Source organism: Thunnus thynnus, chromosome 8, assembly GCF_963924715.1.
Source record: "Thunnus thynnus chromosome 8, fThuThy2.1, whole genome shotgun sequence".
Classification (NCBI taxonomy): domain Eukaryota; kingdom Metazoa; phylum Chordata; class Actinopteri; order Scombriformes; family Scombridae; genus Thunnus; species Thunnus thynnus.
In genome coordinates this window covers 11,469,482-11,497,430 of record NC_089524.1, presented here as the reverse complement: position 1 = coordinate 11,497,430, position 27,949 = coordinate 11,469,482, and the positions used below count along the sequence as shown (strand labels likewise).

Here is a 27,949-nt window from a genome sequence, read left to right as displayed (position 1 = left end):
TGCCTCGAGACCCCGTCGCGCCATAGTGACTGTAGCCGTGGAGACAGTTACTTACCAACGGGCGCAACACTCAGCAACAGCAGCAGCAGCATCTGGAGGTCACCGTGGGAGAGTGAGGAAAGAGAGCAGAGCCAGGGCAGAACTTTTCTCAAGGCAAAGGTGACTATATCCTTATAGAATTTAACATGAATTAATCTCACTGTGGAGAGGAGTACTCTGAGATCGTTGCTAGCAGTGTTGGTTATTTTCCACAACATAACTTTCCCTTCTTTTGTGGCATCCGCCCCAAGTTGAGAGAACGGCTTTCCACTCTTCATCTTAACTGACGTTCCCCCCTATCGCCGGCAATAGCTTTTTTACACCCGCTGTCAAGCTTGGAAAAACATCTACTTCACGTCTACTACTTGTTTTGCTACACTTAAACGTGAACGCTACTCACAGCGTCAATGTTAATCCAACTCAAAAACGTATTCAACATCACTTTACACTTGTTGCTATGCTCTGTGGAGATGTGAACGCGCTTTTCAGCTCGATCCCAGCAGGATGGATGGCTGGTTAGGCTAGCGTCACCGGTCAAGCTCCGGCTAATGCTAATTTAGACAGCCAGCAGCGATGAGTGCAAGTTCAGTTGTGAGTTCAAACGTTTGTCACGTTGTTAACGGCAGCTCGGTCTTGTTCGTCGCACCACGGACTAACTTTTCAGCTTTGGAGTATCTTTTATCAGAGCCGTATTTTCAAGCAGGTGGCAGCGTTAACTATAGCAAGCTAGCGTTAGCAGCGTTATTAGTGCTGGAGGCTCAGACTGAAACTGACGTCCTCTTACGAGTAAGCCAGAACTCAACAGGAGGATAACTTTCTTTTCAGGAAAGCTGCTCGTCAGCTTCTCTGTGGCGATTTTTCAACTTCACAAATTGAGCCGTAAAAAATGAACTTAAACAGACAGAGTCGAGCACGAATATAGATGAACTTCTACCGGCGACGACACGACCCTCACGGTTTTTCACGTTACCAAACCTGGTGCCTCCCGTGATCTTTATTTCAGGAGCATAGTGGACTGTCATGATAAACAAGTCTCTGTTAATCCTCGACTATTGTATTTGCCATGATCTAAACGGAACAAAGTCGGTACTTTCCAAAGTTACAAAGTTTCTCATATTTTATAAATGGCTTGAATGGCTGGAAATGTTACAGCTAGGTGGTGCCATGATGGTTCTTCATATTACTCGGTCTTGTTTTTACAGTCCTGGAAAAGAGGTTCAGTGTTTAAAGTTAAAGAGTCTATGTGCTTTATGAATTATGCAGTAATTAAAATACACTTGTAAGCCACTGAGCCTATTCTGTAACTAATTTCATCCCAGGGAGTTTAATTTTTGTGTCTAATTTTTGTACAAACCTGTCTAATTTTTACTGATGCTGTACCCTTTGAACAGACCCATTAGTAATTTGTTTTCTAATAGCCGTGTTGATCACAGTGGTATTGCTTCATTGTTCAAATGGCAGGTCTCATTTGGGTTGCTGTTGACCTCTCTGCAGAGTTGAAGGCTCATATCAATCTGGGCTGTAGCAATAATGAGAAATCAAGGGAAAGTATCCCCCCCCCCTCCCCATGAGTTTAAATTCTCCCTTTCATTAGTTTTTACAGTGTGGCTTTGTGGCTGCTTTCCAGCCCTTTTACATACCTTTTAATCTCCTTTTGGGATTTTGTTTTGTCTCTTGAGATAGAGCTATTCTAATGAACTATCTTTTCAGAGACAGCTGTCAGGTGCTCGGTCATTTGTGATGATGTTTGCTATTGAAGCATCAGGAAGAATCTTTGCAGCATGAAAATTTGTCTAATTAATGCCCTCTCTGCATGCTATTAATGAATCCAGTTTAACCTTTCAAATGTGTGTTTCCATTAAGTATTCATTTTCTAAAGGAAGAAGGCTGAATGATTCATTTAAGTAGATATATTATCGATGCAGTCCAATATGTATTTCCTTTTAGATGAAAAGCTATCGCAAAGCAGGTCTGAACATGCTTATATTAATCATAATTATTAACTAGTCTGTGTAATATATTCAAATGTGAAGTTCATGAAACTTCCCTCTCCCACTGATGTTACTTCCGTACTTTTGGCCGGAGTATGTGGACGATGAATTGAATGCACATTAGCAGAAGACTCAGCTTGTTTTGAAGTAAGTGTCAGAGAGGGAAACGTAACTTTGATTGGTCAGACAGCCCTCTTCAGCTACAAAGAAAAATAAAGAAATGACTGCGCTGAAACTCTGTGTAACCCCCACCAACCCCACCCCCCCAATTTGAGCGTGACAATGTTATGTTTACATGGCAACTTGATACACAAATACACCCAAGTCATGGAAAGAAAAGGGGATGGATTGGGCCAGGGGGGCGAAATGTTATTCTTTTAAAAGTCAGTGTTTTTAATCAGGTTATTTTCATCTCCCTCTTTGTGGTAAAAGTGCATAGTTCTGGCTTGCAGAGGCAGGCCAGAGAGAAAAGGTGCTTAGAAAGGAGAATTAAACAAAGTGGAATGCAGCTGGCGGTAGTTGAGGTTAACATATTTCATTGCACTTTTATGCAGAAATCTCTTACGCCGGCTTGCAGAGTAGAAAAAGGGATTGATAAGGATGTTCATATAAAATGGGAGGAAAATAATTTTTTTATTTTGGGCAGCTCTGTTGTAGGTTATATATCATTTGTCTGCCTGTCTGAAATTGCAAACTGGCCACACCATAGCACAGTAACACTAAATTAATATATTCTAATGTGCAGTGACAGAGCTTGCTTTTATTGGCATAGCCTGCACTCTCTGATTGTGGTCATGCTTTGGTCCATTTCAGGGATGAATGCCACCGTGGCCTGTGATTTACAGAAAATTATGCACCTTCTTTAGGCTTAATAATTCCCCTATTCTCTAGCTTTTCTTTTCAACCATCCCTGGAGTTGCTGGTATGATTGTATGTAGCAGTGTTCACCATTACCTTGTGCCATTTTGAGTGTTTAATGGACCCGTGTGTGTAGTACAGTTTAGCTATCAATAGGACAGCTGCAGTGGTCTCTTGGGCAGCGGGTGACCTGACACAGCTTTTGGTCACATGTTCTGTGTGTGTATGTGTGTGTGTGTGTGTGTGTGTATATGCAGTGTGTGTGTGTGCATACATGAGTGTACTGTGTGGATGTGCTTGTGTGTGTGTTTGCTCATGCTGTATTTAGCTTATCTTGATGAGGCCCACTGCCGCCCCAGGGAGAAGTTCTCAATCCAATAGCCAGCTACAGATATAGACACGGACCGAGTCACTGCCATCACTTTCACTGCTGCTGTTTACAGTTGATCATATTCATGTATAGAGTTGCATTTACATCCTGCTGTGCTAACTGAACTGCTTAGGCTTTTTGCACATTTCGTTGTCTGATATTAACATTGTTTTAATGGCTTATCCCATAACTCCAGTCAAAAGCATGTCAGGAAATCACAGAGCAAAGCAGAAGAACTGAGAGGAGAATGCCTTGTGGGGCTTGTTAAGTGGAAATTAATAGTACCATTTGTACACATGAATGTTTCAGTTTCATAATTCATTTATTTGTTAAGAGCTTGTTACCGTTTTATAAGAATCTGTTGAAAGAAAAATAGTTTAAGTGTCCTCGTGTCTGTCACATCGAGTCTTCCAGCTACAAAGATTTTTGGAAATCATTGTTGGCTTGCGCTGCTAGGATACAAAGAAATAAATCTCGTCAAATACCAAAAAAAAAAAAAAAAAAATGCTGCAGCTGATTGGCCCTTGTGCGGTGGCAACAAGTTGAAACTCGTTGCGAAATGAAATGTTTTTCAGTCTGTCTCTTCTGTCTGTGTGTGTGTGTCATCAGGAGCATTCTTAACATTCCACCTGTTTGTATCGTAGCTACACAACTGCTAATTAAATTTCCTGCCACAAACAGCAGACAAGGCAGTGACATTTGCATTACAATGACTGCCCCCCTTCCCTCTCTTTCAGGCACTGATAGTAGCCGCCCCCATCCTCTTCTCACTTTTCCTTTCTTTTGTAGAGTTTTAGACTAGTTTGTTAAGAGATGTTTATTAAAAAAAAAAAGAAGAACTTAAGTCAGTGTAAAGCAGCTACAAAGTAACTACCAGAACCCAGATTAGGCAATCAGTGGAGTGAGATTTGGACACATTTGCCAAGGAGTAGACGCACTCAGTAGTTTTAGGTTGCTGAATTTGTTGGATCTCCAGAATGGCTCCTCAGAAGCTCTTTAATGAGGAGCTCTGGTGGGGAACAATAGGAGAAGACACCATTGTCACAGATGGAAACAACTAGAAGGTGGATATCCTTTAACAGTGCAACCCTTAGATCCCATTCCTCCCACTCATTAGCTTCAGAAGAGAGTAAATGTTAATGTTGCAATGTTCAATATGGGGGGGTACATATATAAAAGCAGCAATGTATGCTAATTATTTTCATTTAAGAATGGACAGCATTTGTGTCGCCTGCTGCAAGAGTGTTGAAAATTGTAAATTACTTACATTGTAGGGTAGCAAAATCTGTCTGGTACCAAAATGGAAAAAAAGTTTGAAGTTTAAAATATTTTAAAAAGTTTCAGTCAGTTAAACAAAATGGAAGGCAAAGAGAGAAATGACAACTAAATAGGGTTTAAATACTGTAATGTAAATGCCGTCTGAATGCAAACTGCCACGCAGAAACACTTGTTAGATCCCTAAGTAATTTGATGTTAAATGTTCTGCAAATGACACTGAAGGATCATTAGTAAATTAGTGTATGAATACTGCTGAGATTATGCAATACATCATTTTTAATTTTAGAAGCTTATCTTGTACTGAATCTTGACTGCTGACAGCAGAGATGATGATTTAAAACCCGGACATCATCTCAGCAATGTTTTGTGCAGAAATCATTAGTTCAGTAGCATTATGTGGACTCTCACACCAATTAAGTCCACTCCATTTGCGGCCAGCTGTAACAGCTGCTAAGATGGAGTTTGGCTGCAACTGACACTGTTAAGTTTCAATATGAAAGGTTGAATTTAAGGGATTTTTGGAACATGCAAGTATGACTCAAATTATGCTTAAACACGAGTCTTGCACGTAATTTGTTAAAACCACATTGCGGTAAACATATTAAAAGACACTGGAAAAAAAACCCCCCACAGTTACACATTTGAGTCTTGTGCAAATGGCATCAATCCAATATTTACCTGTGTGCACTATTCAGGTATAAACTGTCAAATGTACATGTGTTTAATATCAAGTGTCTTGCACCAGGGTTTGTGTGTGGAAAAAGGTATTAAATACTTAATTCTGAGGTTGAAGGGTAGTATTCAGCGTGGCACAGTATTTACTGCATGAACAACAGACACTTGGATCCATCTCAGATTTAAAGCATTAACTGGTGACTCACTGTTAGTGTCGAGTAGTGCTTGTAAAACCATACTGTACATACAGTAAAATGATTCCCAGTATCATATCCGTGTGGGATGAATGCTTGCCAAGAATGAAAACTCCTCCAGTGCAACATAACGCCTATCTGAGATTCATCGGTCAAGATAGACACAGCACGCTGCCAGTATCTGAGGTTATCTCTGCAGAATGTGGATCCTTAGGAAATAAAACTCCCAAGTCTCACAGGTTGGATACACACCTGTTTTATGAGAGCAATGAGCACCTTTGGTCTGGTGTGTTGTACTTCCGCAGAGGAGGATTACAAGTCTGGGCTAGGCTAAAGTGTTAGGATACTTAATCACTTCAAGTTGTCAGTCTCGATGATTAGTTTTGATTTAATGTTGTCACTTTGAGAAGAGACAGCAACATAGCCTCCTCGCCGGAGGTTGTGTTTTCAGTTCTTAATGTTTGTCTGATAATTAGCAGGATATCTCATTAACTTGTTAAGAGATTTCAATGAAATTAGGTGGAAAGACATGAAGGCTGCGGCCCAAGGAACACATAATTCATTTTTGTTTTAGATCCAGATCAGGAATCACTGTGGATCAGGAATTTAAAAAATATATTTAATTTTAACAAGCTCAAGGGCATTTTCAAACATTTTTCTATTTTCTCACAGACTGCTGCTTTTTCTGAATATTTTCTGTTATTAAAATAACACATTTAGAGGATTGTGCAGCCTTGGCAGGTGTGACAAAGGAATAAAACAGATATTATGCAATGTGACTGTTAACATTTCTATATTTTTAGTTTGCTCTTTAGTCTCCAACATCCTCTCAAGCAGCCTAGGTGACTTGGGTGAAGTTCCTTCCTTTGTGTCATCGGTGCGGCAGCCTCGAAACACATTAGATAAATAAATACTCGTCAAAGACAGAGACGCGTCAGAGTATAGTCTGATTACCTTTCCATTTGTGACCTCCCCCCCTCCCTCGCCGCCTGTCTTTGTTGTGTTTTCCAGTTTAACTTGTCAAAATGTGCAGTTTCAAATCCTCATTCTTCATCTTGAGATGTTGAGGATGAAGGTGGGTGGAAGTGGAGGGGGCTGGGGGGGGGGGGGCTGTGGAAATCTGGAAAGGGTTAGAAGAGGTAGGGTGTTGGGGGAGGAAGTCGCTAGTGTAGAGCATGGGCGAACACACAATCTCCATGGCAACGGTTTGATCTTTCTCTCTATGGCTGTCAGGCCTGCAGCACACATGGTGACAGAGTGGACAGGTTGTGCTGATGACCAGAGGTGGGGAGGTGAGCTGGGGGGGGGGGATGCTTAGATCAGACACCGTGGTCGGTTGCCTCCTATTTCTGCTCTCTCTCTCTCTTTCTCTCTCCCTCGCTCCCCCTCAAACTCTGCCATCAGCAGACCCCAAGAGCCGCTTTGATTGGATTAGCCATGAATTAATGAGACAGGCTTGAAGAACAGCCTCTGTTGTGGAAATCTCTATCATATCTTAATTCGCTCTTTGTGTGAGCGCGTGTGCCTGAGTGATCTTATAGGGTCTTTTAATGAAATCAAAGAAAAGCAAGTCTAAGTGGGAGTTTTTCAAATCCCAAAATGACCATGCAATTTGTTTTCTAATGGAAATAATATCGACTACATGAATTCTTAAATAAAGGAACACATGTTGAAGCCACTTCAGAAGCCTGTTGCTTCTCTGTGGTACATGTATTAAAGGTGTGGCAGAGCGATGCATCTGTCAAGTGCTAAACAAATGTCCCCAATAGACGTCCCTTCAAAAGCAACAAGTGTCTGCCTCTGTTTCATGTTGTTTTATCTTCTCCTGAGTTGGAAAAAAGTATCACTCTGCTCAAACTGTTTTACTATCTGCTCCTCTAAAGGAACTTTGGAAAGACTTGACTTGGTTTTGAGAGTGTTGTTTTTGGGTGGCATGAGTGTAAAGCAACCTCGAAGAATAGACTGTTGTGCCCCTGATGACTTAAACATTCCTCCTTTTTTTTTGATCACCGAGTAGTTACAAAAACAGAGCACTTCATCCTGTCCTCCTCAATCAAGTCATCCTGTCTTCCTCAATCAAGTCTAAACCAGTATAAACTCTGTACATTTTTATATAACTGCAACACAGGAATAACTCTGCTTCTATGTCCCCCGGTGTCTGAAATTAATAGCTTACATAGTATTTATTGTTGTAAGTTTCTACTTAGCGTGAGATAGAGGGATCAGGTGGGGGGATGGCATTGTTTGGTTTGGGAAGTATTCTGTTGGTTGCATAGCAACAGGCTCCTGGAAACGGGAGTGGACAGTGTTGCCACTAGCAACCGTTGTTGCTCTGCAAACAATGTGGGCCAGTGCAAACATGAGCCAAGACTGTGGGCTCCTGCTTTTAATTGAACATCTGTATGTGTTTTTCTCTGATTGAGCCCTGTTTAAGTTAGATCTGTCAGTGACATATGTTTAAATCTTGTCTGTGCTGTTAACATTATAGACTATAGAGTTAGTGACAGTTTGTAAAGCCTTAAATATTCTTCTCTTGTTGCCGTATATCTTTTAAAACTCAGGTAAATCTTTAAAGGAGGGAGTTGGGCTGGGGGGGGGCTGTTGTTGTAATGTTAAGTGCTCATCTGGGATTTGCCTGAATGAAACCAGGCTCGCAGACTTGACATGAAAACGGACTCGTGTGTGTGAAGTTGTCTCTGAGTTGGAAGCAGAAAGGTTCGGTCCATCCAGAGTAGCGTTTTACAGCAGTGTGCTATATCCCCTGCTGTGTGCTACTTTTGTGCATTTCAGAGCTTGCTGGTGGGGAATTTGTGTGGCTTTTAACCTTCCCTGAACACTAAGCACTCTCCCCTCAAACCCAGTGATTTGACACACTTCATCATACCTATTAAAGCCAGCGCTTTAATTGAGCTTTAATGAATGAAAACGTGCAGGTCAGTGGTCTGTTTCCTGATCCCCCACCATCTTTCCGTGCCGCCCTCTCCTTAATGGCATAAAGAAGACCTCAAGCTTCTTTCACTTCCTTTGGTGAAAATGACTAATCTAAGTCTAAAGATAAATAATGGGATTGTTACAAGTGTATTTATAACTCAGCTGACACTCCATAGACAAATTCTTTTCTTTAGAAACATGCCTGAGTATTGGAGTGGCTTTTAAAATGTTCGCTCCTTGTTAGCATCATTCTGATAATAGTCTTTTGGTATTTTCATGACATACAGTAAAGAGGTGTGAAGAAAAATGGTAATAGAATATGAGAGTCTTTACATACAAGTGCTAATTGTGCCTTGCTAACAAACACATTGAAGAGGTCTGCTCAGGGTACACTCAATATGGTTTTTGGGTCCATTTGTGTGATTGAAGATTGACACATACAGTATCAGGGATTTCAACATAGGCCTCCTCCACTCAGTGTATTAGTCATTTAGCAGAGCAGTAGGTCCTTGCCTGTGGCAAAAGCTCCACACATGGAAAATGTCAGTGGTGGCACGCCCAAATCAGTTGTTTTTCTATCTTAAAGGTACACTCTCTGATTTTGCTATGGCACCCCCGCACCATCAAATTTCCCCTCAACTCACTGTTGATGGTTTGAAACTCAACACAGTTGGTTGCTCAATTACCTCGGTTTGTGCAGATGATTTATGTGTTAGATTACTTATCAACTACCATAGAGAGCTGTGATTGGAGGACTGATGCCATAATTAACATCAGCTACACAAATAAAATGTGAAAGTGACAAACTCTCTCCTCCATGTGAGTCAACATGTGGTTTTAATGCAGCTGGATACTGGATAAAATGAGAATCCCAATTTTTCTAGTCCAGTCTAGTCGAGTTGAGATTACAGTTTGGTGTCAAGATCTGCAAGAAAACCATGTGTTCATGAAACATTTACCCTTGTAATCTCCTTTTTGCCTGCAAGAATGTTTTGGTTGTAGAAATACACTGATCGTGTGGTGGGGTTTTTTTGTGGTAGTTTCCATGATGGCTTCATTATGTTGTACTTAGCGGCGGGGTTTCAGGTGGTTGGTGAAATTAGTGGTGTTACCCTGTATCATCATGGTCTCAAACTATGAAAACGTTCCACAAAAAAGGATGTGACTCCTATTTTGGTATTAGCACAGCATTTTTGTTGGGAGTTTGGTTTGGTCAAATTTATTTCCTCTTCCTCTATATCACCATTGGGGTTTCCTTGATTCTGACTCATTTTGCCCTTGTTTTTGTTGTCCCTCCAAAGCTTTTTTTTTTTTTTTTTCACTGTTGCTGTTCAGTAGGTCTCACATTAGATCTGTTTTTGTTTCTGCTCTCTCTGTCTGAGTTCAATTTGTCACGGTCGTGTCATTTATTGATGGTTCGATGCAATGGATGCAGGGAGATTGGATGCAGGGAGATGAGAAAGAGGCTTAAAATCGTTTAATAGCTTGAATCATGAAGCCTCGTCACTCAGAAAGTTTTTGTTTAGTCTTGAGAAAGCCAAGAGACAAGCCTTGCTGCACCTGTTGCGTGTATCTAACAGCTCAGCCTTCAGATTATTGAGTAAGGTCTATTTCCGCAAATTAAAATAACATTGTATAGCATGTCCTGTGTTATGAGTAATCACAGGGTGTCTTGAGCAGGTTGCGTCTTGTGGATCTGAGCTGTAACGCTCCTGGTTAACACTGTTCTGCTGTCTACCTACAGACTTCTCCTGCTGCTCCTGCCTTTAACCACAGACTGCTCATCAATTCAACCCACCCCTAAGAGTGCTGTATCTCCCTCTCCCTTATTCTAATCCTTCTCCCCCTCGTCTCTTTGCGGTCGCACTCGAAAGTTCCTGTGCAAGAGCTTTATAAAGGGGGGGAAAAATAGAGGAGTGAACGGGGAGGGGAGGAGGGGGGTTGAGTTGGGGGTGGTCGTCATGGAATCCTCACCATAGCAACCGACAAACGTTTACAAAGCATTGAGGAATTTCCTCATATCAGCTGGATTATTGGAGCCCTCAGAGAACGGCTCTCGTTCGAAACAAACGCTGGATATCATCAGGACCCTGGCAGGGGCTGGAGCCCCACTGCCATTTTCATCTTTTTCCCCCCTTCGTTTTTTTTCTTTTTTGGAGAGAGTGGGGAAGTTGTTTTTTATCTGCTTACTCCCCCTTGCAGCTCCATTCTTCTCTTATCCCTCCCTTGCTCCCGCTCTTTCCCTCTCTGTCCTTTTTTTGAAAAGAGAGCCTTTGTGTCACTCCATTTTTAGCTCCCCTTTGCTATGCTGCGCACATTGTCACCCAGTGGAAAGCCGAGTGGCAGCAATGGGTTTGGTCCTCAGGAAGCAGTTCAGTCCTTTTGGTAACTTGAACTCCTGTACTGTAACTTTCCCACCTGGGTCTGTCCTGTCAGCAGGACAAGAAGTGTCTGTGTAATACTGTTGGGCTGCGTATTTTGCCATTGATTAAGGCCAAAGGTGGGCTGCCTCTGGGGCTCTGAAAGCTTCACTGGCTCAGCTTGACTTGGCAAAGCCAGAAACCCCCTGGGGGACAATGAATGCCCCGGTGGCTCCATGAAAGAAGGGGGTGGGGTGGAAAAGCATTTATTTAGTATGGCTGTCCATATGTATAGACTTGAAAAGCTCTTATCCTTTTCTTTCAGGCTTCAGTATTACCTGTAAAAGTATTTCTTCAATCTGGTATGAGATTCCCCCCATCTCACGTCTTTTCTTCTTTCTCTTTCTTCATCTCTCCCCGTGCAACCCAGCATGCAGAGCTCCGAGGGAGGGTCAGACACCACGACCAGCGTGGCAACACTGCGGACGTCATCATCAGCCCAGGCGCCTGTGGTACAGCCTGTCCCAGCCTCCCAGCAGGTAGGGTGCCACCTCCGCCTCGCTAACTGCTACTGTAATGACAGGACAAATGGGGAAAGTCTGTCACGAGTATTTGCAGTAACTGTTCTGTATAAAAGAAAAGTTGTTTTGGAAACCAAACCAACTACTTGCTACATGAGTGCTTGTGCATGGTGTCTGTAAAGAAAACCTTACAGTATCTTGACAAGGAATCTCTCCTCCTTGCAGCACCTGCAATAAATAAAAACACTTTTTGTAGTGTTTCCAATTTGTAACTTGTCAGCAACCACAACTGCCACCCCTCCACTCTGCCAACAGATGCCTCTTGTATTCATTTACCATGCCAGCTTTTGCAGTTACTTCTCCTTGCGTTACTCAACCATTTCATCCATTTAGCCATTTTAGGCTATAGGAAAAATACAGACCTATAGAATAGCCAGAATTTCTGTTGTCCATTGCCTGTAATCAGTTAACGACATTGAGAAATTAACAGTGCTTCGCTTTACAAATCAGACATTCAGTTTGTCAGACTTTTACAGAGAAGTGTAGGCTTTCAATTATTTTTTACTCATTTTTTCATGTAAGGAGCATAAATCTATTAGGCGTTGCTTAAAGAGGGCTTAAGAAAGGCATTTGTTGGCAGTCATATGCTAACAATGATGTGTGTTTGTGCGTATGTGTGTGTGATTGTGCGTGCATACCTATGTAATTGAGTTATGTCTTGTATCTACACAGAGGGTGCTGGTTCAAGCCACAGGCTCAGCTCAGAAGGGAGGACAAGTACAGCAGCTTTCAGTACCCAGGGTTCAACAGGTCCCTCAGCAGGTACACAGTACTGTACATACATATACAGTGCTGTGAAAATATTTGTACACCCCTTGACTCTTTTTGTTCAGTTTTAAGAAAAATTAAATTATCTTAACTTGTGACTGAGCCTGAGACCCACACACTGTTTTCTTTTACAGTAAAGTAAGATAAGAAAACTATATTATTTATATCAATTCAAATAAATGGAGTCCAGGATGAGCAAGATAAGTATATAGTCTGCTTCATAAGGCTTATTTGTGTCACTGACAAATATTTGATTAACTTTTCATGTCTCACTGGGGTCAGAATTTACATTCAGGTTAAACAATAACAGTCAAACTGGGGGAGTTAGATAGTAGATTGTTTAGATAATAAACAAGTTAAACAGTAACCACACCACTGGGTGAAGATCCCAAACATTGCAGCCCATTCATTCCACTGAAAGCTGCTCATGCAGAGCTGAAATGTTTCTCCTGCTTCCTTCCTGTGCCCATCATGGGTGCGCCTAAGTGTCTTTCTCTGGCTGAGCCTGGCCCACTGCCTGCATACATGAATGACATGAAAATAATATCTTTATACAACTCTTAGCGGCTTTTAATTAAATTTTGGCACTAATGGTTGGTAATCAAAAAAGTTATTTTTAAATGTGTGTGATGATGAGGAGCTTTTGGCCTTGCTAGCGGCTCTGCTTTAGGGGTGGTAATGTCTCTCATTCAGTTGGTCCTGACTGAAATATTTCGACAACTATTGGATGGATTGCCATGAAATTTTGTACAGACATTCATGGTACCCAGAGGATGCGAGACTAAATCCATCAGCCTTAGCTGTACATTGTGTTTAGTGCTAATTAGCAAATGTTAGCAAGCTGAATTAACACGGTGAACATAGTAAACATTATATCTGCTTAGCATCAGCATGTTAGCATTGTCATCAACCTTAGCATTTAGTTTAAAGCACCGCTGTGCCTACGTACAGCCTCACTGAGCTGCTAGCATGGCTGTAGACTCTTGTTTTCTTAGCTTTACCTCTGCTTCTTTTTCTGTGATGATGTGTAAAGGTCTTCTCTAGTTTCCAGGGTATGATGTGACATGCAGTTTGATGCAGTTTGGCCACTACACCACCAAAATTGCTGCACAGCCCAGTAATGTTCCTGGGGGCTTGAACCAAATCCCAACACCAAATCTGTGTGATGTCTTAACGTCTAATGTTGAATAGCAGGGACAGACCTGACTGTCTGCTATTAGCTGGTCTTTGGTGTCAGGTGATATCATCGGCCACAAGACCGACCAGCAGCAGATGGACAGTTAACTACCTGTTTTTCATCATGTTTATTTTTCAGTATGTTATTCATCATCAGTTGTGATGTTTATCAAATCAAGTATGTCTTTATCAATACAAGTTCAAATAAGTTCCATTATGATTTCACCAACATTGTTATTGTATTACATGGTAAAGTTATAATTTAATTTAAATTTTAATAAACTCTAATTTTTTTAGGATTTAATTTTTGTGATTTCCATGTAACCAAATTACTTTTACTCCTACTTCCTTTTCAGAGTTACTGATGTGTACTTATTGTACTTATTTGCCACTTTGAATATACAGAACATACACACAAAAACCTGTGAAGGGCCAATTACAATAGGCATTTAAATATCAAATTATATTGTTGGGGCTTCTGCTTCTGACAAATAATTGTACAAAAACAAAAAGGGGTGGACAGACTTTTTCACTGCACTGTATATACGCACACATATGGGTGTGCACATGCCTATACACACATGCAGTTATATCAATCTGTTGCCAAATTTAAAAAAAAAAGGTTAAATTACAATCTCAGTGACAGCCTGTGATTAAATCTCAAGTAAGGAAGGTATAAAGCTTTAATTCTACTGTTGTTTCTCTGTAGGTGCAACAGGTGCAGCACGTCTATCCATCACAGGTCCAATATGTAGGAGAAAGTGGGGAGGCTGTTTACACCAATGGAACTATGTAAGAAATGTTATGTCATTCCACATTTATAGCAAAATGGTATGGTGTTTTTATAGTGTAGTTCAACTAGACCATGAAATAAAATGTAAAAGCATAACACTCCACTCAAAAATGTGTTGTGCTTATTGTTATTTCACTCGGATGTTTGAGTTTCACTGTGCAGAATGACGTATGTGCAGCAACTGACACTAGAAGACTGTTTTCAAGTGGAGAGGTTTCTCTGTTTTCACCTTGAATCTCAGTTTAACACGTGGACATAAGAGCAAGTTTTTGTGACATCACATCTAGATATGAAGCCAATAATGGTCCGATATGCACAACAAATGATTATTCCAAGCAGTGTTTTGAAATGACTTAAAATGTGTCTGCAGGGAATCTTTAATAGTCGTGTTTTGTTGAGAAAAAAATAGTAATAAATATCTACAAGAAAGTTATTTTTAATGTTTATGTGGTTTTGTGTGCATACATAAGTTTCAATATTGCCCTAATGTATAGTAGTTCATTTTCATTCAAAAGAATTACTCAAAAGTTGCCATTTTGTTAATGTAAGATACCTAAGTTTAATAAAAAAGGCTTTAGCTTTTGAAATTGCGGAGACACAACACTGTGAATAATATTTGACTCCACTCCATTTTCGGAGTCATCTTGAATTATGCATGAATAAGTGCTGGATAAGGGGTGTAATGACAAATAAGACTTTCCAGACTGCTTTCCTCATCATTTTAACTGTGGCACATCCAACTGCTTTTAAAGTGGCTCGAATCAAAACGTCATTAAAATTAAATGAAGCCAAAGTGAGTTTTTTCCCACAGTTTGATGTCTGATATGATTCCAGCATAACCAAATATTTCAATGACATCAATTATTTTGTTATCTATGAAAACCTCTTAAACGGAGCATAGTTCTACATTGCTCTACTGCATAGGACATCCTAAAATTAATCAGTGATCTTGAAATTTATTTTCATTGAATGACATCACTGCATACTAATTACAATGATCTCTCCACAGCCGAGCGGCCTACTCCTACAACCCTGAGGCTCAGTTGTATGGGCAGAGCAGTGGCGGAGCTTACTTTGACTCACAGGCTGGTGGAGCTCATGTCACCACAGTGGTCTCCTCTGCCAGCGGAGGGGTGCCCCCTCATGGCATGGTGGGCATCGCCATGGACGTGGGCAGCAGCCACATCATCTCCAGCGGCAGCACCTACCTAATCCATGGAGGAAGCATGGAGGGAAGCCGCAACCACATATCACACTCCTCTCGCTCCTCCTCAGCCATGGTGAGCAATACTCACCCCAGTGTCCTTGTGGCGTTCTGCAGCATGGTTTGCATTATAGAAAGATTGATGAGCAAGCAAAAAAAAGTTGTAAATCAGAGGTTTACACCCTCCAAAGACTGAATGACTGTGCAAGTAAGTCATTGAACAGTACAGAATATACTTGGAAGATTGTTTCTCAACTCCTCTAAGTCCAAATTGTAGTTTTTGTTCTCTAAAGTACATAAATAAGAGGATTTTACAACATAATGTACCCAGCAAACATCCCCACTTCCATATGGGGTTGTGTGATGCACACAAGTGCTAACTGTCATCACTGCTACGTGAGCTTGTGTCCTGACTACTCAGCCTCCTAGGACAAGCCTGACAGGCAGTAACAGACACACAGGGTTCACAGCAACCTGAGTTGGGGCCTCCTGGCTCTGCAGCAACACACAGAGAGCAGAGTGGAGCAGGGCAGAGAGCCTGTAGAATCGGGACACTGGCTTAAATAATTCAGCGCTGCCTTGTTTCAGAGGTTTTCACAGGCACTTGAGCGCCCTGCGAAACAAAGCAACCCTTGGGGCTCATTACCATTTGGCCAAGAGCCCTCGGGAGTCTTCTTAAGGCTTGGAACGCTGCCTCTTTCTTTTTCCTTTTCTTCTGTGTCTCCAGTTTGGCTGCAATACCACACATCTTTTCTTTTTTGACTTGATTTTCTTCCACAGCTCAACAGAACGTCCCTGGTTTTGTCATTCACTTTACCAGCCAGTTGGACTCCGACACTTTTTGTTGTCCAAAAGAAAGAATTATATGTCAGTGTGTTTTATACCATGACACTCTTGCTTGTGTCGTAGTTACAACTTACTCTATCTGATTTTTAGTTTTTTTAGAATATTCTTTCTAAGTTATATTGTTTGATAAATTGTTGGGGGGGGGTAGGCATTGTTGACCTATTGTCTCTGAGCTTGACGTGACCTGTGCCCCTGTTTGTGGTTCCTATTTGCATACATTAGAGTGTCTGACCGCAAGTCTTCACTGAGCAGCTTAACCCTATGAGTCCCTTGATTTGCATGCTTTTGTTAGCCAATAATGGATTTGGCTGCAACACTGACTGATTTTAATGGAAATGCAGAGATCTGGCTGCTCGCTAACAGTCTTATTTCCTTTATCTGTTTTGTGTGTTTTTTTTTAATTTTTTTTTATTTTTTATATACGTCTGCTTATTTCTGTCTCATTTTTTATCTCTCTCACTCTCTTGCCTCCTCCCCCTTCTGTGTCCACTCTTTTTTTTTTCTTTTTTTTTTTGCATGCTTCCTTCTTTCTTTAGCTTGAAATGGCGATTGAAAACCTCCAAAAGTCTGAAGGAATTGCAAGTCACAAAAGCAGCCTGCTCAACAGCCATGTAAGTCCATCAGGAACTTTCTTTGAAAAGGACATGAGAGAGAAAATGGAAAAAAAAAAAAAAAAAAAAGAAAGAAAGCTGTGGCTGAACCTGTTGGCAGTGTGTTTCTACTCGTGTTGTGCTAAGTTGAACACACCACCTACTGCTAGCTTTACTTACTCTGCACTGTCCCACTGACACGCATAATTGTCTCAATTAGTTTTCATCCTCGATCTGAACTTGCATTTGCTGTCACTTTTTGCTTAATGATGTATCTTGTATGCGTGTCTTAATACTCTGCATGGATTTAAGCTGATTGATACAAGATTTTTATTTTCACTCGTAAATACATCAAGACATGCACTTTTATTGCAGTATTACTGTAATATTCTCTTGTTGGGATGCTGAGTTATAATGACATTTAAAAGATATTTATGACACATTCATTTAGTACAACTTTGTATTTCTACCCAAATTTTTACTCAAATGGGGAAATGTTTGGTTTAGATGTTTTCACTATATTCCAGCTCTTTACCTCAGCTGTCACCAAACAATCTCCACATCATTTGTATGAATAGCGTTTGAAGTATTTGCTTTAAATCTGATTAGTTAATTGGTTATTGTATTTTTCATATAAATTCTTTATAACAGCACCGGTAACAGTCAAGGTCATGATGACTGTGTCCTCCTTAATATTGCCTCGTCTTGAAGATTTTTCCGATTGGATAAATAGCTCTTCAGATGTTTGAGTGTTCACTCAATCAGCCATTCCTTCTGCTGTAGTCACTTACCGCTTCACTCAAGAATATAAATGTGTTGGCAAAAGCCACAATGGGAGTGCAATGGTCTCTGTGGTGTTAAACCTCATAAAATAGGTGGTGATGTGATGTGATGTGTGTGTGTGTGTAGGTAGGAGTGTGTGTGGTGTGTGTCTTATCTCTCTTTTGATGTGATAATAAGATCCACTGCTCCTCTGTATTGCTGGCCCGGTGAATATCACAGAGCCGACATTTGGGCTCACCGATTGTGAGACTGTGTCTTCTTCTGTGTGTTTTTTAGCTGCAGTGGCTGCTGGACAACTACGAGACTGCGGAGGGAGTGAGCCTGCCCCGGTGCTCCCTGTATAACCATTACTTGCGGCACTGTCAGGAACAGAAACTGGATCCGGTCAACGCAGCCTCCTTCGGCAAGCTCATCCGCTCAGTTTTCATGGGCCTCAGGACCCGCCGCCTCGGTACCAGGTACAAACAGGAAGGCAGTGTTGCGATGCTGAAGATGCTGATAACAGTAATCATGTAACCATTAGAGATGTGACGAATATGATGATGCTTATAGGCATTGGAGACTTGCTGATGGAAGAGGATAATGATAGTGATTACATTGATGGCAAGTCTTCTCCTCCTCACTGGTTTCTGGCTTTTCTCTCACTGAATCCACCAGAGGCAACTCTAAGTATCATTACTATGGCATCCGGGTGAAGCCAGACTCTCCGCTTAACCGGCTGCAGGAAGACACCCAGTACATGGCCATGAGGCAGCAGCCTGTCCATCAGAAACAGAGGTCAGCACTCTCCCTAAGATCTGATACTTTAACCTTTCCCTGTCCACTTCTCTTACTCTCTGCCACATTTGTCACAACTTTCTGAAATGCTCCGTTCATTGTCAGGATTGTGCATAAATCTCATTTTAATATTGATAACATTTATGCTGTAACAGCTGCCTTACTGTCATCACCATCTCTCTGCTGCTTGCTGTGTTTTCTCCTCATCTTTGTCCTTCCCATTTTCTTCTTGAAGCTCTTGCCCTTTTCATTTTCTTTTATGGTTGCTCTTCTAACTCAAGACATTAAACCAAATACTGCAGCAGGGCTACGTTCAGTGCTGCCACAATGTGCTCACAGTTTTTTTTTTTTGTTTTTTTTTATGGAAGCGGTGGTGCATTTAATGTCCTGTTGCAATGTGTCGGGACAATTCTGTATGTCCTTTTTTGATTAATTCTCATAAAACATTAAAAGCAAAGGCTTGTGTGTTTGTTTAATTGTGTAAAGTTCACCCCACAGATAGTTTTTAGGGTGTATGAATGTATGTAAGTCACTGCTCCGTTGAGTTTTCTCTATTATGCTCCACCAGACTGAAATGAAGGCAAAACATTTTTCACAAATGGGAAATAACATATCAGTAAACCAGAAAAATGTTGCAAACTGTTGGGAATGTTTTCCTTTTAAACACACCCATGGTGATTTTACTAACTAGTCCTCCCTCTGGTTGAAGGTGCGCTTACCCAGGAGTTATCTTGTGTGGATTTTCATTGGCATTAAAACTTGCATACTCCCAGCCTTCTGTGGCACACTCTTTCTTTTTTTCTTGACTGTAGCCAAACGTTGCTAACACAGATGTCCTGTTCTCTCCTCTCCTGTCTGTGTAGGTTCAAACCTCTACAGAAGGTGGACGGTATGTCCGACAGCCTGTGTGGGAGCTCTCAGCACTGTAACAACACTCCAGAGCAGTCGGTGGCTGCTCAGAGCCAACACCACCAGCAGTACATAGGTAAAGACAGGAGCTGGTTGGCTGCCACCATGATGTGTATCTACAGATGTTGTGATCCTGAGGATTAGTTTTTTACATAATGGAGCATTTTTTCCCCAACATAATTACTTAGTGAGATCACATGAGGCACATGTTGTCGGTAGATGTCAGACTTCATGAAATTTACTGGCAGGCATCTTGATTGTTGAGACAATAGCTGTTTTCTCATGCAAACTCTTGTTGCCCTTTCACACATATTGCACACAACTTGAGATTGTCTGCATCAGGCACGTTCTCACCTACAGGAAATACTCAGATAGGCAAGAGATGACGCCTGGGTAGAGTGTGTGGGAGGCAGGACATGACGCAATAAAGTATGCTGTAGTTGTACTTTGGCGTTTCTAAGCTTTTCACCAGAAATAAAACGCAGTTTACTTTATGAGAAATTGCAGGAAGTCGTCTCTCCCATTAGCGCTAGCTTCACAGCAGAGCGTTCAGGCCCAGCTTAGCTGGCCTGCTGCGTTTATCCAGCACCAGCCGCATGATAGAAACGTCATCAACACCCCACTTGTTCACTGTGAATTCTCTGGAAAATTACCTGATGTATTCACACTTGGGCTCAATTGGACATTACACGGACTTTGGACTAGGGAGCTGGCAGGGTAAAGTCCATTTAATGTCCGGTCTGAATGATTTGGACATTTGCGTTCCAACATACAGCTCCTCTGGGTAATGTCCAGATAACTTCAGGGTTGCAGTGCATGTGTGAAAGGGGCTATAAATAGGACATGTGATTCAATCTTGACATACTGTAAACTTAAATTATAATATTCTATATTATATCTACCCGTACAGTTTTCATATGTTTCCTGTCTCCATACTCCATGATACTGTGTGTGTGTGCAACAAGTGACACCTGTCTACCTTTTTTCTTCATGCAGATACATCCCACACCTTACCTCCGTTTCCCACTCCTGACTTGGGCACCCAGCCTCTGCCCGAGCGCATCAACATGAACGACATCAAGAAGCTGCAGACGCTCTACAGAGACCACTGTGAGGTAGGTCACATCGTAGCGGGACTCATTTTTATTACATCTTCCACCACCTTAGAAACTTTTGGACAAATATTTACATTTTGACCTGTGGGTTGCTCCTCAGTTTGGTCACATTCAGACGTGCAGCATAGCTCGTCCCTGGTTACACCACACACACACACATTACTGTCTGCTTCCTGGCTGCAGGTCGTCTTTCGCAAACCTCTCACCGTTATAGTTTGAGAGAATGAAATTATTATTTATATCACTGAAAATCACACATTTGCCTCAAAGGGCTTTACAATCTCTACAGCATACGACAGCCTATATCCTCAGAGGGAATGAGACTACACTGACATATGATTAATGACTGGAACAGCTTTCTACAACTCTCTGTGGATCATGATTAATCCTAAACAAAGTGGAAAGAAGGACACAAACAGCAGAACTTCATGATGCAATTCATGGCACTGTAAATTGTATTTGTACTTACATGTATTCTGCTAATAGTTAAAGATTTAATTATCACATATTGAGATATATATATCTATATATATGTGTCAACAGGTCTGTTAGTCAAGCACAACTTTGTCAGACTTAAAATAAAAAATCAGTAAATCAGGAATTTATGATACTGATACTGTATTTCATAGGTATTTCACAGCATAATTCAGAGACATTGAATTTGATAAGGCATAAGAATAACTCGTCACCACAGGTTGAGACACACAGGCAACGAGAAGAGGAAAAATAATAGTAAACGTTAAAATTTGGGGGCTTTACAGGCAGGAGGTAGGCTGTGATTAAAGCAGCGAAGCTCTGGCTTTATCATATTATCCCTGCCCTCCCCTTGTCCAGCCTCACCACGCTCCCTTTGTTCCAGCCGTCTTTTCATCTCTGTGCAGCTTTCAAGACATGCCAATTAACCTTTCAGCGCGCTGGGTGGACATCTCGGTGTCTTTGTGGTGGCCTCCCCTTGGGCCTTTGTGTTGCCTTGTCTGCGGACAGGCACATGGGCTTCTGTCTTTGTCTGCCAGCGCATTTCTGTCACTCTCTCAGCTCTCATTGCCTCAACGTGTTCTAATGTTTATGCATTTCACTTTTTCCTCCCTTATTTGCGAGCCAACAGCGACCTGTTAACACATTAGTCAAGGCTTTTATTAAAGTTACAGCACAAACAAGTTGGCTGAAACGATACTTTATTTCTTACTTTACTTTCATGCAGTTAAAAGAGTCTGGGGTTGTTTTTTTTTTTTGAGCAGGGCTGTAAACAGATTTGTCGGGCATGTATTTATCACTGTCATGGTAACAGACAAACATTCAGGCATCAACCACTAAATGAATGTTTTAAGTACAGATAAATAGATGGTTAATAAAACACGAAGTGAGGGGTTAAGATTTGCGAGTGTCTGACGCAGACCGCTCTTTCTCTGACCATGCATGTGAACACGTGTTATTTCTCCTCCACACATATTTTTTTCTTTCTTTCTTTCTTTCTTTTTTTTTTTTTTTTTTTTTAAGGCATGCTGTTTTTCCTGTGCGACGAAAAAACTGCGGAGGCAAAACGCTTCTTGTTCAGAGGGGATGGGGAATTCTCCTTTTTGTTTTGGAGTTCTGTGTTTGACCTGTTGCTGGGGGCAACCGTAAACAAGGTTACCATGGCGACGGCTGGAGAGGAAGCAAAAACATATCATGTGATTGAAGCCTACACTGCTGTGTAACAAGATCCAGCGGCAAGTGCATGTCCTGCCAGATAGTGAAAGAGGAGTATCTCTGGGCATGGTGTGAATCATAGTCGCATACTCGACAGACTCTCAACGTAGAGATATACGGTTCTGTTTCAAGCCAGAAACAAAGAAGTTTGACGCGTGGAGTCACGTTGACTCTTCTTCTGGTGTGATGAACGGCCTCAACAACTTCTACAGCTCTAAGTGTTTATATTCACCCTCAGCAGGAGGTTTCTCTGTTAATATTTAGAACCAGGTTTTGGCTTTTGCTTCAACCACAAACCTAAAACCATAAACCACAAACCTAAAACTATCATTTACAATCATTAGCTTGCTTCTGCTTCCTTTTGCATTCAGTTGTGTGCAACATAACAAGCTTTCTAAGAGCCTCATACATATGAACAGGAAAGAGGAAGTCACATGGGTTAGTTCAGGTCAGCGCCTTGCCACTGATTGTTAAAAGGAGGCGAATGCACGCTTAAATCTATGAGACTAATCTGCTTTCTAAAGGCAAACAGGATGCAAAGTGTAAGAGTGGAATCAACTTCAAATAAAACTCCAGATAAAGACTAAACGTGGCCTTTAGGATCCTCCTGATGATTAATGTGCAGGGAGCTGTGTTTAAGCTGGCTCATTGTCTAACCAGGAGGGCCCAGAGTGAGCGAGAGGCTGCCTGCCCGCCTGTAGAAACTTGGTGTGTGTCTGGTTGCCATGGTTCAGCTCTGTATGTTTTGTCCCCCGTCCTCCCTCTTTTCCCTCCTCTCTTCCCTCCCTCCCTCCCCGCTTTTTCTCTCCCTCCCTTCCTCCCTCGCTGCTCTCCTGCAGGCGACTTTGGATGTGGTGATGAACCTCCAGTTCCACTACATTGAGAAACTCTGGCAGACCTTTTGGTATTCAACACCGCCATCTAGTGACGGAAGCACCACCATCCCCAACAGGTCAGACCACACAGACTACACACACCTTTTAGTGTCACGTCTGGGCTAAATCACATTTTGTATTTAAACAGTTTTTCATCTAAATGTTTTGCTTTTTACCTGAATGTCTGCTGAGTTCAGAATAGAGTATTATTTGCAGAATGGCAGCATTCACAGTCTGTTTTTCTTCCTTCTCATCTATGTGTAGTGATGATGACCTGGAAAGTGTGATCCCCAGAGAGAAGCTGGTAGCTCTGTGTAAATATGAACCAATCAGACTATGGATGAGGAGCTGTGACCACATCCTTTACCAGGCTTTGGTGGAGATCCTCATCCCTGATGTGCTGCGTCCTGTTCCCAGTCAGTACCACTGTTACTTTTTAAGGGATTTACAGTTGTATGCAAAAGTTTGGGCACCAAACTATAACATATTAAACTATTAACTATGCATTAATGTTTGCTGAAAATATTGTGTTTTATGTTCTTTACCCTAGAGAGGCTAAAAAATCACCAAAATGTGTTATTTGTCAAGGAGTGCCCAAACTTTTGCATACAACTGTAAGCTCTATGAACTACTATGCAAACAGTGGAAAATCCGTGACCCTTTTGTGCATGTTGTCAGTGGTCCCAACACCCTGAATCACTTCACTTTAATAATATATTAGTGAACAAACATTAATAAGAGCAAAATCTATTTGTAAAGGTCCGGTTTTCCTTCATATGAACCCCAGTAATACATCGACACACCTCAGCATTAAATTCAGAGAGATTTTGATGTTTATTTTTATTACAGACCTTCTTGAATTGTGCATTTTGCTGCCTTTATACACATCTGCTTGTGATGCTTTATGTACAATGGAAATAAGTAAAGTCAGTTTTTAATTTAGGCTGTTTTGTTCCTTCAGGCACTCTTACTCAGGCCATACGTAACTTTGCCAAGAGTCTGGAGGGATGGCTGACTAACGCCATGACCAACTTTCCTCAAGAAATCATCCGCACCAAGGTAACAGGAAAAAACTCTCATCTCTTTTTGCGTTAACATGTACGTCATTTCTAGATTACGTGTATATGATTCATAATTTTCATAATCAACATCTGAAGATAAAACACGTTTAGAGTTTGCTCACAGAAATGTGTTCTCTAAAAATATTGGGTAATATCAAGAAACATGAAATCATTGTGTCTGTGGTAACGTTTGTTTTGGATCGTGTGGTTGTGTGTGTTGCGTAGGTGGCGGTGGTCAGTGCGTTTGCACAGACTCTGAGACGTTACACCAGTCTGAACCATCTGGCCCAGGCAGCCCGCGCCGTCCTCCAGAACACCTCCCAGATAAACCAGATGCTCTCTGACCTCAACCGGGTCGACTTTGCTAACGTTCAGGTGCTCCTCTCTGAGATTATATTCTAAACTTTGATGTGAAGATGACAAATGTTAATGTTTGTTGCAGACTGTTGACTCTGTGTGTTGTGGTCTGTTGCTGACTAGTCGGGTGTGTTTGTTGTGTCTAACAGGAGCAGGCGTCGTGGGTGTGTCAGTGTGACGAGAGTGTGGTTCAGCGTCTGGAGCAGGACTTTAAAGTCACCCTGCAGCAGCAGAGCTCCCTGGATCAGTGGGCGACCTGGCTGGACAATGTGGTCTCTCAGGTCCTGAAGCCCCACCAGGGCAGCCCCAGCTTCCCCAAGGCTGCACGCCAGTTCCTGCTCAAATGGTCTTTCTACAGGTACGGGTGCCACCAAAGGGACTGTTTACACTTTCCTTAAAATCACTGCGTTAGTCTAGTTTTTATACTCAATTTTAAGGAACTGATCTGTACAACGGTGACACAGCAACTATGTGAAACGCACCAAACAGCATTTTATACTTTGTGTTTTCTCTCTCCGTCCTGTAGCTCCATGGTGATTAGAGACCTGACTCTGCGTAGTGCAGCTAGTTTTGGCTCCTTCCACTTGATCCGCCTGCTGTATGATGAATACATGTTTTACCTGGTGGAACACCGTGTGGCTCAGGCCACTGGAGAAACTCCTATTGCTGTCATGGGAGAGGTAAGAAAAAGATATTTGATGAGGGGGGAAGAAGTGTCATCGCTCAAAACACTTTAATGACATCGATGTAAACATGTACTGATTGAAAATAGTTGTTTTGTCGAGCCGGCCCAGCACTAATGTTCTCTCATCTTTTGAATTACAGTTCAGTGACCTGAGCTCTATGATGCCATCACTAATGGAAAAAGGTAATCCTTTATTATCTCTCAGTGCTAGTTTTGATATTAGTAACATCACAGCTAACTGGCTCCAAAGTTTCCAAGCAGATGTTGAAGAATAAGTCTAGTGAAATTCTACACTTTTTTAATTGTCAGAAAATCCCATGAAAAGACCAAAACCAACAATTTGTTAGTCTGTTTCAATTCTTTACATTTTCCCTACACTGTCTGTGGCGCTCAAGCTCATTCGTTCTTTATGAATCTTACAACATATCGTCAGTGTAACTAAAGTCTGATGTATCTTATTCCTCTTTGCTATAGACCTCCATTGTTGTCCAGAAACAATCTCATTGTTGCTGGATGACATACAGTATATCTTTATTAGAATGAACAGAGTAGCAATGATTAGTTGATTAATCAATCAACAGAAAATTAATTGCCAACTATTTTGATAATTGATTAATTGTTTTGTAATTGCTAAAATGCTAAACATCTCTGTTTGCAGCTTAGGTTTCTAGAAACAATGAGATTTTTCACCATTTTACTGACATTGTAGAGACCAAACAACTAATCAAAAATATGAAAATAATCGTTAGTTGCAGCTCTAACGATGAACACTGTAATTAATTCAGTCCAACATACAACGTCCTGAGCAATAATTATTAATCCACAGCTGAAAATAGTCCAACAAACGCACTAAATACTCTTGTTTGACCAAATGTGTCAAGCAGTTTTACACTTTTTAACAATAAAACTATAAATGTCTGTGTTTTTAAAGAATCGCTTAATTAGAAATTAGAAATTATTGTGAGACTTAACACATTTTAGTGGTCTTTTCATGTCTCATTCGAGAAGAAAAACCTTAAATACTGTCAAACTTATCCTTTAAACCATCTTTCTTATGCTAGATATGGCGATGCTTTATGAAAAATCCATGTTTATGTTGAGGGAAAAGCTTTGTACTGTTGCTGTATTTGTCTTTTTGTCTCATCACACATCCTCCGCATCCCCCTTGACTGGTTTTAGGGTCACAAATGACATGAAACTAAACTTTCTCGACTTTAACGATCCCTCCCTCCCTGTGCCACCAGACGCCTCCTTCTCTGATGAGATGAGCGACTTGGGCAGTGATGCTGACGCGTCCAGAGGTCCTACTGAACCAGCCGTTAAGAGAGAGAGGATCGAAATGAGCCACCCTCTGCAGGAGATGTGAGTCCAGTCCAGACGGGGGCCGGACTGAAAGCCACATCAACCAGCATCTCTCTCTCCGTTGAAAAGATGACCCTCTTGTGGCTTTTGGGCCGAGCACACTGCGTCCGTCTGCAGTCAGCGTGTGCAATGTATATAGACAAGAGAGTAGCAATGTCAGTCCTCCCCTCACTAGCGTTCGTAAAGACGTTAATCTTTCTCCCAGGAAGCAGCAATCTGACCCGAGGAGCAAGCTCACGTCTGTCTTTTTTTTTTTTTTTTTTTTTTTTTTTTTTTACTCACAGGGGTGTAACACAGGTCTGATTTTCTTTGTTTTTGTTGCAACTGTGAATGACTTTGTGCAGTACCTTTTTATCGGATGTGTAACTCTTGAGTGGTGGTGTGTGACGTTAACGTGGGTCTTTAAAAAAAAACAAAAAAAAACAACAACAACAAAAACAATCTTTAACTAGCTGTGCCATAGTGTCATTTGAGTGCCTTAGATCGCTAACTTTGAAACCACCACTACAGATGTCTATCTGTCCCTCAGCTGTGCCTCTACCGCAGTATGAATGTATCGTCTCCAAACCTCAGACATTCAAAGCACCTTTAACATTGATTAGGTGTAGGTGTGTACTCCTTGTTGCCTCTGCTGCAGCTCGCAGCACAAAAAAAAACAAACAAAAAAAAAGTAAAAAACAACAATGAACATGCAACCTACTGACCCAAAGGACCTTTCCCTCAGTCGTTCCCACCAGCTTAGCCATAGCCGTGGCTCTGTCTGTCAGGCAGTAGGGCCTCAGTAGTCAGGAAGGCAGGGAACTCAGTCTGTTACCTTGGCTGTGTAAGACGTTGGTTTGTTTACCTCAACAGATTTTCTATGCTGTGCTCCGTTCGGCTCAGATGACATGAGGCAAGTATTAAAATAATAAAAAAAAAAAATGTAGCCACTGATGCGGTTTATGTAAATAGTTCCCCACGTTCCTCCAAATGGTTTCAATCTTGTAATAGCTCCTCCATGTGATATAAAGACGCATTCAACGAGTCCTTCTGTGGCAGTTTACTCAGCCGCCGCAGAGTTGGGAACAAATCATCCATCCTAACGGAGATGTGATGTTGAAGCCCTTTAACCTAAACTGGAATCTGGTCCGTCTCCTCTTTGAGCCTCATTTCCTGATCAAAGTGGTTGTACGTTTCTAAGTGAGATCAATTAATACATGTTAGAGCTTTGGACCTGTAAAACCAAAACCTTTACACACACACACACACACACACACAAAAAGAGAGGATCTTGTTGGCATCTGAGCCGGCACACGTTCCCCCGACTTCAGATTCTGTGACCTCATGCTGTTACTCAGATAAAGTCTCATGTCCTGTTTGAATTAGATAGAAAAACACGGTGCGTTATTGGGGACTTTGTCCATAATAAATTATATATACAGTATATCTTTATATGATGTAGAAAGTGTGTGTTCTGTGGCCTTCGGGTGTTTTGCCTAACTTCTCTCACACTGTACTGGTCACATCGTATCAGAAGAAAATGCTTTGATGTGTAATTGATTAGACTGGCGTGTGTGTGATAAATTTGTTTCCAATCTCAATTGTTCAGTGTATGAAAATCAAATTATTACTGTGGTGCTGCTGCACCCGTGTTGCTATTAAACTGTCACAAGAGAAATTTCTATTTATATGAACTATTCTGA

The 27,949-nt window shown here is 41.4% G+C and overlaps 2 protein-coding genes across 7 annotated transcripts in view; one reads left to right on the top strand and one right to left on the bottom strand.

Moving 5' to 3' along the window:
* Nucleotides 1–440, bottom strand: part of acsbg2 (acyl-CoA synthetase bubblegum family member 2) — a 28,377-nt gene extending 27,937 nt beyond the window's left edge. The window contains exon 1 of the mRNA XM_067596478.1: nucleotides 56–440. Coding sequence (XP_067452579.1) covers nucleotides 56–317 — 262 coding nt within the window. The 5' untranslated portion in view covers nucleotides 318–440. The remainder of the gene's footprint in view (nucleotides 1–55) is intronic.
* On the top strand, nucleotides 25–27,949 carry rfx2 (regulatory factor X, 2 (influences HLA class II expression)). 6 transcript variants are annotated; one of them, XM_067596483.1, is made up of 18 exons: nucleotides 25–159; nucleotides 11,127–11,235; nucleotides 11,950–12,039; nucleotides 13,931–14,013; nucleotides 15,024–15,294; nucleotides 16,601–16,675; nucleotides 17,714–17,895; nucleotides 18,095–18,214; nucleotides 19,078–19,199; nucleotides 20,120–20,238; nucleotides 22,767–22,879; nucleotides 23,067–23,218; nucleotides 23,764–23,861; nucleotides 24,089–24,238; nucleotides 24,370–24,578; nucleotides 24,747–24,900; nucleotides 25,046–25,088; nucleotides 26,150–27,949. In XM_067596483.1, the coding sequence occupies exons 2-18, from the start codon at nucleotides 11,128–11,130 to the stop codon at nucleotides 26,269–26,271; spliced, it is 2,211 nt and encodes a 736-aa protein (XP_067452584.1). In that variant the 5' UTR covers nucleotides 25–159; nucleotide 11,127; the 3' UTR covers nucleotides 26,272–27,949. The 6 variants fall into 6 exon arrangements, with proteins under 6 accessions (XP_067452584.1, XP_067452587.1, XP_067452585.1 ...); XM_067596484.1 differs by lacking the exon at nucleotides 25–159 and adding an exon at nucleotides 535–630; XM_067596481.1 differs by lacking the exon at nucleotides 25–159 and adding an exon at nucleotides 10,515–10,721.

What these genes read in the sequence shown, in the direction of transcription:
- rfx2 (XM_067596481.1), top strand. Translation starts at nt 10,642, where the DNA reads ATGCTGCGCACATTGTCACCCAGTGGAAAGCCGAGTGGCAGCAATGGG. An exon ending in GCAGCCTGCTCAACAGCCAT is followed by an intron (nt 16,676 to 17,713) that starts GTAAGTCCATCA and finishes TGTGTTTTTTAG; the next exon opens with CTGCAGTGGCTGCTGGACAA. An exon ending in CCTGTCCATCAGAAACAGAG is followed by an intron (nt 18,215 to 19,077) that starts GTCAGCACTCTC and finishes CTGTCTGTGTAG; the next exon opens with GTTCAAACCTCTACAGAAGG.